This window comes from Puma concolor, chromosome F2 (genome assembly GCF_028749965.1).
Source record: "Puma concolor isolate L17-30 chromosome F2, mPumCon1.1.hap2, whole genome shotgun sequence".
NCBI lineage: Eukaryota > Metazoa > Chordata > Mammalia > Carnivora > Felidae > Puma > Puma concolor.
This window is the reverse complement of record NC_141684.1, coordinates 47,937,853-47,949,937: the sequence shown is the minus strand read 5'-3', so window position 1 is coordinate 47,949,937 and position 12,085 is coordinate 47,937,853. Positions and strand designations below refer to the sequence as shown.

The window sequence follows — 12,085 nt, the reverse complement described above, 5'->3', positions numbered from 1 at the left end:
AATCTCCATAATGTTTTTCACCGTGGCTAAATCAATTTGCATTCCCACCAACAGTGCATGAGGATTCTTTTTTTTCCACATCCATGCCAACACATTCTTTCTTGTGTTTTTGATTAGCCATTCTGACAAGTGTGAGGTAGCATCCCATTGTGGTTTTGATATGCATTTGTCTGATGCTGAGTGATACTGAACATCTTTTCATGTGTCTGTTGGCCATCTGGATGTCTTCTGTGGAGAAATGTCTGTTCATGTCTTCTGCCCATTTTTTAATTGGATTATTTGGTTTCTTTTTGGTGTTGTATAAGGTCTTTGTATATTTTGGATATTAAACCTTAATCAGATACATCGTTTGTAAATATCTTCTCCCATTCCATAGGTTGCCTTTAGTTTTGTTGATTGTTTCATTTGCTGTTCAGAAACTTTTTATTTTAATGTAGTCTCGATAGTTTATTTTTGATTTTGTTTCCATTGTCTTAGGAGACCTATCTAGAAAGAAGTTGGTACAGCTGATATTAAAGAAATTACTGCCTGTGCTTTCTTCTAGGATTTTTATGGTTTCAGGTCTCACGTTTAGGTCTTTCATCCATTGTGAATTTGTTTTTGTGTATAGTATAAGAAAGTGGTCCAGTTTCATTCTTTTGCATGTTGCTATCCAGTTTTCCCAGCACCATTTGTTGATGAGACTGTCTTTTCCTCATTGTATATTCCTTCCACCTTTGTCAAAGATTAATTGACCATAGAGTTGTGGTTTTATTTCTGGGTTTTCTCTTCTGTTCTATTGATCTATGTTTCTATTTTGTGTCAGTATCATACTGTTTTGATTACTACAGCTTTGTAATATTGCTTGAAGTCCAGAATTGTGGTCCCATCAGGTTTGCTTTTATTTTTCAAGATTGCTTTGGCTGTTCAGGGTCTTTTGTGGTTCCATAACAATTTAGGATACTTTATTTTAGTTCTGTGGAAAATGCTGTTGGTATTTTGATAGCAATTGCATTAAACCTGTAGATTGCTTTGTATAGTATAGACATCTTAACAATATTTTTCTCCCAATGCATGATCATGGACCATCTTTCTGTTTGTTTGTGTTATCTTCAATTTCTCTCATCAATCTTTTATAGTTTATAGAGTGTAGGTTTTCGTCTTGTTGGTTAACTTTATTCCTAGGTTTTTGACTATTTTTGGTGCGATTGGAAATGGATTATTTTCTCTTAATTTCTCTTTCTCCTGCTTCATTATTAGTATATAGAAATGTAACACATTTCTTTATATTGATTTTTTTATCCTACAACTTTACTGAATTCATTTATTAGTTCTAGTAGTTTTTTGGTGGAGTGTTAAGGGTTTTCTATATAAAGTATCTGTCATCTGCAAATAGTGAAAGTTTTACTTCTTCCTTACTGATTTAGATGTCTTTTATTTATTTTTGTTGTCTGATTGCTGAGGCTAGGACTCCCAGTACTATGTTGAATAAAAGTGGTGACAGAACATCCTTGTCTTGTTCCTGATCGTAGGGGAAAAGCTTTCAGTTTTTCACCATTGGGTATGATGTTGTGAGTTTTTCATATTTGTCTTTTATTGTGTTGAAGTATATTCCCTCTAAACCTACTTTGTTGAGGTTTTTTTTTTAATCATGAATGGATGTTGTACTTTGTCAAATGCTTTTTTCTGAATTTATTGAAATGATCATATGATTTTTATCCTTTCTCTTGTTGATGTGATATATCATTTTGATTGATTTACAAATATTGAAACATACTTGCATCCCCAAAATAAATAACACTTGTTTGTGGTGAATAAATATTTATGTATTGTTGGATTTGGTTTGCTAGTATTTTGTTGAAGATTTTTGCTTCTATGTATATCACTAATATGGGCCTGTAGTTCTCTTTTGTAGTATCTTTTTCTGCTTTTGGTATCAGAATAATACTGGCTTCATAGGATGAATTTGGAGGCTTTCCTTCCCTTCTATTTTTTTGGAATAGTATGAGAGGAGCAGGTATTACCTCTTCTGTAAATGTTTGGTAAAATTCTCCTGTGTAACTATCTGGTCCTGGACTTTTGTTGTTGGTAATTTTTGATTACTGACTCCATTTCATTCCTGGTAATCAGTCTATTCAACCACTATATTTATTCCTGATTCAGTTTTGTGAGAGTATATGTGAGAGTATATTTAGGAATTTATTCATTTCTTCTAAGTTTTCCAATTTTCTGACATAAACTTTTTCATAATATCTTCTTATAATCTTTTATATTTCTGAGGTGTCACTTGTTATTTCTTTTCTGTCATTTCTGGTTTTGTTTACTTGAGTCCTCTCTTTTTGATGAGTCTGGCTACAGATTTACCAATTTTGTCAATGTTTTCGAAGAACCAGCTCCTGGTTTCATTGGTCTGTTCTATTGCCTTTTTTAGTTTCTATATAATTTATTTCTGCTCTAATCTTTATTATTTTCTTCCTTCTACTGGTTTTAGGTTTTGTTTTTTCTTCTTTTTCCAGCTCCTTTAGGTATAATCTTAAGTTGTTTATTTGAGATTTTTCTTGCTTCTTCAGGTAGACCTGTATTGCTATAAACTTTCCTCTTAGAATGGCTTTGCTGCATCCCAAAGGTTTTGAACCATTGAATTTTCATTTGTCTTCATGTGTTTTTTCATTTCCTTTTGATTTCCTAGCTGACTCATTCATTGCTTATTAGCATATTAATTAACCTTCATATGTTTGTGTTCCTTCCAGATTTTTTCTCATGGTTAATTTCTAGTTTCATAGCACTGTGGTCAGAGAAGATGCATGATGTAACTTCAATCTTCCTGAATTTGTTGAGACTTGTTTTGTGGCCTAAATGTGATGTATTTTGGAGAATGTTCCATGTGCACTTGAAAAGAATGTGTATTCCACTAATTTAAGATGGAATGTTCTAAATATATCTGTTAGATCAATGTAGTCCAGTGTGTCATTCAAAGCCACTGTTTCCTGGTTGAATTTTTATTTGGATGATTTGACTATTGATGTAAGTAGGATGTTAAAATCTCCTTACCTTTAAAATTTTTTGAAATATTTATTTATTTTTGAGAGACAGAGAAGACAGAGCATGAGCAGAGGAGGAGCAGAGAGAGAGGGAGACACAGAATCTGAAGCAGGCTCCAGGCACTGAGTTGTCAGTACAGAGCCCAACATGGGGCTTGAACTCATGGACTACAAGATCATGACCTGAGGTGAGGTCAGAAGATTAACCAATTGAGCCACTTAGGTGCCTCCAAATCTCCTTCTATTATAGTATTATTTTCGTTTACTTCCTTCATGTTTGTTTGTATGTGCTTTATGTATTTGGATGCTTTCATTTTGGGTGCATAATATTTACAGTTGTTATCTTTATGGTAGATTGTTTCTTTTAGGATTATGTAGCATCCTTCTTTGTTTCTTGTAATAGCCTTTATTTTAAAATCTATTTTTTCCAATATAATTATTGATACTCTGGCTTTCTTTACTTCCATTTGTGTGAAAATGCTTTTCCATCCCTACAGTTTATTTTCCTCCAATGTTTATTTATCTTTTTGAGAAAGAGAGATAAAGTGTGAGCAGGGGAGGGGCAGAGAGAGAAGGAGAAAGAGAATCCCAAGCAGCCTCCACACATAGTGCAGAGCCTGATGTGGGACTCGATCTTACTACTGTGAGATCATGACCTGAGCTGAAATCAAGACTCAGACACTTAACCAGCTGAGCCACCCAGGCACCCCATCCCTTCACTTTCAACCTGCATGTATCATTAGGTCTGAAAAGAGTCCCTTGTAGGTAGCATATAGAGAAATCTTGCTTTTTTATCTATTCCATCACCCTACGTCTATTGACTGGAGCATTTAGTACATTTATATTCAGATTACTGACAGGTATGTATTTATTGCCATTTTGTTACCGGTTTTATGGTTGTTTTATATTTCTTCTCTGTTTCTTTCTTCCTTGCTTTTTCTCACAACAAGTTGGCTTTCTGAAGTGATATCCTTGCATTCTTTTTTGTTCTGTTTATTTTTTACAAATATAATATGGTTTTTTGATTTTTGGTTAACATTAGATTTTCATATAACATCTTATGCGTATATCAGTCTATATTAAATTAGTGGTCGCTTAAGTTGGAATCCATTCTAAAAGCACTATATTTTTACTCCTTTATTACCCACACTTTAGGTATATGGTGTCATATTACCTGTCATATATGATGTCATAATGTAAAATATTACATTATTTTATGAATCCATTGACTTATTTTTATAGATATACTTAATTTTACTGCTTTTCTTAATCCTACTTATGGTCTTACCTTTCCACTCAAAAAAATCCCTTTTAATATATCCCATAAGGTTGGTGTAGTGGTGATGAATTCCTTTAACTTTTGTTTGTCAAACTCTTTGTCTCTCCTTGTATTCTGAATGATAGTTTTGCTAGATAGAGTATTCTTGGTTCAAATTTTATCTTTCAGCATTTTGAGTATATCACATCACTTCCTTCTGGCCTGCAAAGTTTCTGCTGAAAAATCAGCTCATAGCCTTATGGGTTTCCCTTGTACATAACTGTTTTCTTTTGTCTTGCTGCTTTTAAAATTCTCTTTATCACTACTTTTTGCTATCTTAATTACTATGTGTCTTGGTGTGGACCCCCTAAGGTTGATGTTGTTGGGTGCTCTCTGCCTTCTGGATCTGGATGTCTGTTTCATTCCCCAGATTCAGGAAGTTTTCAGCTATTATTTCTTCCAATAAAGTTTCTGTCCTTTTTTCTCTCTCCTCTTCTTCTGGATGCCTATAATGCAAATATTATTATGTTTGATGGTGCCTCTGAGTTCCCTTAATCTATTCTCATTGTTTATTAACCTTTTTTCTTTGTCCATTCAGCTTCTCATTACCCTTCTCTTCCAGGTTCCTGATCCATTCTTCTTCTTCCTCTAGTCTACCATTTATTCCATACAGTGTATTTTAAATTTCAGTTATTGAGTTCCTCATTTCTGAGTGGTTCTTTTTTATGCTTTCTCTTTGTTGAGTCTCTCACAGAGGTCCTCCATACTTTTCTCTAGTCTACTGAGTATCTTTATGACCATTACTTTTAATCCTCTATCATGTATACTTATCTCCACTTCATTTAGCTCTCTTACTGTGATTTTGTCCTGTTCTTTCATTTGGGACATATTCCTCTTCTCATTTTGTTGAACTGTATCTGTTTTTATGTGTTAGAAAAGTAGCTTATATATCCTGCTCTTGCATGTAGTAGCCTAATAAAGAAGAGGTCCCTGTTATGCCCAGAATTCGTGATCCCCAAAGACCACTAGGGAGCCGAGTCCGATGCAAAAGCAAAGAGCCTTTATTCGAGCTAGCTCGAGCTCAATCCCCTACCTGCACCGATGCAGCAGTGAGATACCAGGGAAAGAGAGCGAGTTTCAAAAGGACAAAGGTTTTATTGGGGCCTGGGGCAGTTGGTGAGGTAATGGCTATGGCCTCAGCCGATTGGCTGGGGAAGGGTCCTGGGGAAGGGTCCGAGTCCTGTTAGGCAGGTGAGGGGGGGGGTTACTCAAGGGGAGGAGGTGTGGTCAAGGTGAAGGACACAGAACAAGATGGAGTCGGCTGGCGTAGGCCCGCCCTTTCATTCCCCCCTTGTCATGTAGCTTAGGGACCCAATCATGGGACCGGCTGCATTTATGGTGACAAGGGGAACAGAGTTTGGAGGTTTATGCAAAGTTCTGGGAACCAAGTGTCCCTGGGGTGGCTCTGGGACGTCTGATTAAGTATTGTCCCCAAGCTGGTGTCTATGATCTGCCAGGTGATGTTTTGGGGGGCGTGGGGACTCCCGGAGCATGAGCAATGACAAGCAGTTAACAGAGTTACCAATATTAGGTAGGTCAAATGCGCTGTAGCTTGAGCTTGAGCGGGTTGTGTTGGTCCCGACTGATGGCCCATCGCGTGACAACGTCCTTCCGGATCGAGGAGGGGTCCGCTGGCTGAGCGTGGGTGTGATGGACCCAGGTCGCGATGCCGTCTACCTTGAGAGCAGTGGGGGTTGTCAACACCACGATGTAGGGTCCCTTCCAGCGCGGCTCGAGAGTCTCTCGGTGGTGCCTCTTGACGTAGACCCAGTCTCCTGGCCTGTATTGATGAGGTGTCGGGATCGGGCCAGCCTCGTAGATGGCACGGAGACGCGGCCAAATGTCTTCGTGCGCCCTCTGGAGCCCGCTCAAGGAAAGAAAAAGTTCTTGATCTTTAAATTCAGCAATAAGTTCAGCTCGAAGGCTGGGAATAACAGGGGGTGGCCTGCCAAACATAATCTCGTAGGGAGTAAAACCCAGAGTGTAAGGAGTGTTTCTAGCCCGGTAAAGGGCGTATGGTAAGAGAGTCACCCAGTCCCTGCCAGTCTCCATGGTTAATTTGGTAAGGGTCTCTTTTAGGGTTCTATTCATTCTTTCTACCTGTCCTGAGCTCTGAGGCCTATAAGCACAATGTAATTTCCAGTTTGCCCCCACCGCCTTGGCTACTGCCTGTGTTACCTGCGAGATAAAAGCTGGTCCATTGTCTGATCCTACCATGGCAGGAAAACCATACCTGGGTAAGATGTCTTCTAGTAGCTTCTTAGCCACCGTCTGAGCCGTTTCATGCTTGGTTGGGTATGCCTCCACCCAGCCAGAGAAGGTGTCTGTAAATACTAAAAGATATTTAAAACCATACTTTCCTGGTTTGACTTCAGTGAAGTCGACTTCCCATTGGGCTCCCGGTCTGGTGCCTCTGAGCCTGGTTCCTTTTTTATTTGATGTGGCCCTCGCGTTGGTGAGTTGGCAGGTCTTGCAGGCAGATACAACTTGCTCTATTTTGGTGTCCTGTTGGTGAATCTTAATTCCGGCATGTCGGATTAAGTCTTTTAATTTTCGGGCCCCCATGTGAGTAGACCGATGAATGTGCTCTAATATTGAGACTCCGAGCTGGTCTGGCAACACGAGCTCCTTGTTATGTGTATACCACCATCCCTTTATCTCCTGGGCCATAGGGAGTTTCTTGATCCGCTGTAACTCCTCCTGGGAGTATTTGGGCTGGTCTGGTAAAACTGGGTCTCCCGGGTCTGGTAGTTGTATGGTCATGGTGGGGACTGGAGTAAGGGCTACTGCCTTGGCTGCCTGGTCAGCCTTTCGATTACCTCTAGCTACTGGGTTATCAGCTTTTTGGTGCCCTTGGCAGTGGATAATGGCTAGCTTGGCAGGAAGCCATAAGGCTGTAAGCAGGTTAAGTATCTCCTGCTTATTTTTTATAGTCCGTCCTTCTGCCGTCAGTAACCCCCTCTCCTGATAAATTGCCCCATGAATATGAGCTGTGGCAAATGCATAACGGCTGTCTGTGTAGATGTTAAGCCGTTTTCCAGCTCCCAGCATCAGCGCCTTGGTGAGGGCTATGAGCTCTGCTCGCTGGGCTGACGTTCCAGAGGGTAGAGCCTCCGCCCATACGGTGTCCGTTTCGGTGACCACCGCTGCACCCGCATACCTGTGTCCGTCTCGCACAAAGCTGCTGCCATCAGTGAACCAAGTAGCCTCAGCATCGGGGAGGGGCCGGTCGGTCAGGTCTGTCCGGAATCCATGTACTTGTTCCAGGATTCCCGCACAGTCATGTAATGGAGCACCTAGGTCAGGGTCGGGCAGCAGGGTTGCAGGATTGAGGGCTGCACTGGGGTGGAACCGCACTCGTGGAGGGTTGAGTAGGAGGCTCTGGTAATGAGTCATACGTGTATTGCTCATCCATCTATCCGGAGGCTGTTTCAGGACCCCTTCAATGGCGTGTGGGGTCGTGATCCAGATCTCCTGTCCTAGGGTCAGCTTGTCTGCATCCTTGACTAGGAGTGCTGTCGCCGCAATAATTCTTAGGCATGGCGGCCAGCCGGCAGCCACTGGGTCTAGTTTCTTAGACAGGTAAGCCACTGGACGGTTCCAGGGGCCTAAGGCTTGAGTTAGAACCCCTTTTGCTATTCCCTTATGTTCGTCTACAAAGAGGTGGAAGGGCTTTGTAATGTCTGGTAGGCCCAGGGCTGGGGCACTTAGGAGGGCCTTTTTTAACTGATTAAAGGCAGTTTCTTCTTTTTCAGCCCATTTAAATGTTTTCCCCTCTTTGGTAGCTTCATATAGGGGCCTGGCGATCTCAGCAAAACCTGGAACCCAGAGGCGGCAGTAGCCGGCTGATCCTAGGAATTCCCTCACTTCTCTTCGGGAGGTGGGAGTAGGGATCCTTAGGACAGTTTCTTTTCTGGCTTCTGATAACCGCCGCTGTCCGCCCTCCAGGATATATCCCAGGTAACTTACCCTCTTCCTGCATATCTGAGCCTTCTTCGCGGATGCCCGGTATCCTAAGGCCCCCAGGGTAGCCAGCAGGTCCTGGGTCCCTCGCTCACAGTCTTTGGCCGTGTCCGCAGCAATCAGGATGTCATCTACATACTGTAGAAGGGTGAGGCCAGGGTGCTCCCTTCTGTACTCACCCAGGTCTTCGTGTAGCGCCTCGTCGAAGATGGTGGGTGAATTTTTGAATCCCTGAGGTAGCCGTGTCCAGGTGAGTTGCCCACTGGAGCCCTCCTCCGGATCATGCCACTCGAAGGCGAAGAAGGGTTGGCTCTGGGGTGCCAGCGGCAGACTGAAGAAGGCGTCCTTTAAATCTAGTACAGTATACCAGACCCTAGAGGGCGCTAAGGAGCTCAAGAGAGTATATGGGTTGGGAACAGTTGGGTGTATGTCCGCGACCCTCTTATTTACTTCCCGGAGGTCTTGTACCGGTCGGTAGTCATTTGTGTGAGGCTTTTTGACCGGCAGTAAGGGGGTGTTCCAGGCAGACTGGCAAGGAACTAGTACCCCTAGGCTTCGTAGTCTCCGGATGTGTGGCTGGATCCCCTTCCAGGCCTCCTGAGACATGGGGTATTGTTTGATCCTTACCGGACTCTCTCCTGGCTTGAGCTCTACCAGGACTGGGGTCCTGTGAGCGGCTAGTCCCATCCCCCCTGTCTCTGCCCAAACCGAGGGGAATTCTCGTAGCCATCTGTCTATATTATCCTCTCTCGGGAGCGCCTCCTGGTGGAGGAGGTATTCATCCTCCAGTTTCATGGTCAGGACCTGGATGGGGTGGCCCTTGCCATCGGTGACCTGAGGCCCCCCTTGTCTGAAAGTTATCTGAGCTCCAATCTTGGTCAGTAAGTCCCGTCCTAACAGCGGGTAGGGGCATTCTGGTATTACCATAAAGGAGTGGGATACCCGGCCCGTTCCCAAATCTACTGTTCTTCGGGTAGTCCATGAATACTGGCTCATACCAGTTGCCCCTTGTACCCAGGACTTTTTGTTGGCTAGTTTTCCTTGTGGGGTGCGGAGGACTGAATGTTGTGCTCCGGTGTCGACAAGGAAGTCAATAGGGGTCCCCTCCACTTTAAGAGTTACCCTGGGTTCGGGGAGAGGGTCCGAACCCTGACTCCCCTAATCACTTAGTTCATCCAGCTCTAGGACTTTTACTCGATCAGTCTTGCTTCCCTTCCCGCCAGCTCTTTTTGGACAATCTCGGGCCCAATGCCCTATCTCCTTGCAGTATGCGCACTGATCCTTCTGCAGCCTCTGCTTCCCCCCCTTGGTACTTTTACCTTTTCTTGTGTCGTCTGCCAGCTGCCGGAGACGGCGGTCTCGTTCCTCGGGGAAGTCAGCAGTGGTAGCTAGTAGTATTCTGGCCAGGTCTCGAGTCTGCTTACTGCTGGCAGCCGCCATGGCGCGAACCTGCTTGTCCTCAGGAGGCTCCCGGTTATTATATACCTTTTCGGCTACCACCAGTAAGTCCTGCAGACTTTTTTCTCCTAGTCTATCTATTTTCTGTAATTTTCTCCTAATGTCTATGGCCGATTGGTTTACAAAGGCCATGAGAACAGCTGCCTTGCTTTCCGGAGCCTCTGGATCCATGGGGGTGTAGGTACGGAATGCCTCCATGATCCGTTCTAAAAAGGCAGCTGGAGATTCATCTTTTCCCTGTTGTACATTTCCTACCTTGGCCAAATTGGTTGGCTTTCTAGCAGCCATTCGGAGACCCCCCATTAGAGTCTGGCGGTAGACCCGGAGCCTCTCCTTACCTTCTGCCGTGTTGAAATCCCACTGGGGCCGAGTTAAGGGGAAGGAGGCATCTATCTGAGCCTGGTTGGTGGTGGGATTTCCGTCTGCGCCTGGAACTAGTTTTCGGGCCCCACTGAGGATTCTTTCTCTTTCTTCAGTCGTGAACAGGACCTGCAAAAGCTGCTGGCAATCATCCCACGTGGGCTGATGGGTAAAAAGAACAGAGTCTAATAAATCAATAAGCCCTGCCGGTTTCTCGGAAAACTTAGGATTCTGAGCTTTCCAATTGTAGAGGTCACTAGTGGCGAAAGGCCAATAGTGATGGGGCTGATTCCCCTCCGCGTCTGGGGGTCCGGTGGCTCGCAGGGGCAGAATAGTGGAGTCTGCGGCGGAGGTGGATTGCCCCCTCTGAGCCCTTTGTCTGGTAAAGGGCGGGCTTCCCCCTGGAGCGTTTCCGCCTCCCGCTCTCGGAACAGCGTCTGCCTCCCCCGGAGGGGGAGGATGGTGTTCTTCCGGCATCCTAGAGGGGTTATACGGGGGAGGAAAAATTAATTCTTCTTCAGCACCCCCCTGTAGGACAGGGTAGAGGGGTGCTGAAGGCTGGGTAAGACTTTTCCTCTTCTCTGTCTCCTGCAAAGCAAGAATGGGTTTTGGCTCCGGAGGGAGCAGGGTTAGGAAGGGCTTAAGCCAAGAGGGTGGGTCTTCTACAAGGTCCTGCCAAGTGATAATGTAAGGGAGCTGATCAAGATGGCCCGCCTTAGGCTGAGAGATGATACTCCTGACTCGGTGGATGGTAGGGAGGTCGAAGGTCCCCTCTGGTGGCCATCCGACATTGAAAGTTGGCCACTCGCTAGAACAAAAAAACTGCATCCGACCCTTTCGGACTTCCACACTGAGGTTGTTAGCTCTTCCCCTCACATCCTTAAAGTGATCAATCATAATACTTAGAGGAGTAGTCTGAGTCTGTCCCATAACGTCCGTCCAGTAAGTCCACAGAACAAAACAGAGAAACACAAAAACAGACAAACAGAGGGCCCCTAGAAAGTCTTCCAACTCCATGGAAGCAAAACTGCAAGCTAGCTTAGACCTTTGAGGGGATTCCATGTCCCTCCAAAACCGATGAGGGGATTCCACGTCCCTCCAAAACCGATGAGGGGATTCCACGTCCCTCCAAAGACGACGGCCTCACGCCGACCAGCGGGAGCGACCCGCCTCGTCTCAGACCTTTGAGGGGATTCCACGTCCCTCCAGAAGGGAGAATCGGAACGTCTTCCGAAACTCCCGGCCCGTGGTCCTCCAGTGCGTCCACTTAGACCGCGTCGGGCACTACCAGAATTCCAGAAATGAGCTCACACAGAAAAGACAGAACAGACACTAACCGTGGCCAGTCAGGCTCTCCGGGTCGGGGGTCCCTCGGGGTTCTTGGGGATCCCGGGCCGAGCCCCCAAATGTTATGCCCAGAATTCGTGATCCCCAAAGACCACTAGGGAGCCGAGTCCGATGCAAAAGCAAAGAGCCTTTATTCGAGCTAGCTCGAGCTCAATCCCCTACCTGCACCGACGCAGCGGTGAGATACCAGGGAAAGAGAGCGAGTTTCAAAAGGACAAAGGTTTTATTGGGGCCTGGGGCAGTTGGTGAGGTAATGGCTATGGCCTCAGCCGATTGGCTGGGGAAGGGTCCTGGGGAAGGGTCCGAGTCCTGTTAGGCAGGTGAGGGGGGGGTTACTCAAGGGGAGGAGGTGTGGTCAAGGTGAAGGACACAGAACAAGATGGAGTCGGCTGGCGTAGGCCCGCCCTTTCAGTCCCGCGGTGCCCTGTAGTACAATGTCCCTTATTCATTAGAATGTGGCTCCTATGTGTGTTGTGTGTGTCCTGCTGTCGTGGTTGAGCCATGTTTGCCTTCAGTCCAGGCCTCTGCAATGGCTCTCCTTGCCTGTTGTCGGCAGGATTTGGTCCCTGTGTTGTTGATGGGCACGTCTTGAGCTTGAATTGGTTCTGACCAGGTATTT

The 12,085-nt window shown here is 45.0% G+C and overlaps 1 protein-coding gene across 1 annotated transcript in view; it reads right to left on the bottom strand.

Annotated features, from left to right (window-relative positions):
• The window catches only part of LOC147572005 (uncharacterized), an 80,620-nt gene extending 68,825 nt beyond the window's left edge, over positions 1-11,795 (bottom strand). Inside the window, 2 exon segments of the mRNA XM_086695166.1 lie at positions 6,293-6,855; positions 8,308-11,795. Coding sequence (XP_086551292.1) covers positions 6,293-6,855; positions 8,308-11,181 — 3,437 coding nt within the window. The 5' untranslated portion in view covers positions 11,182-11,795.
• Positions 11,796-12,085: the final 290 nt, after the last annotated feature.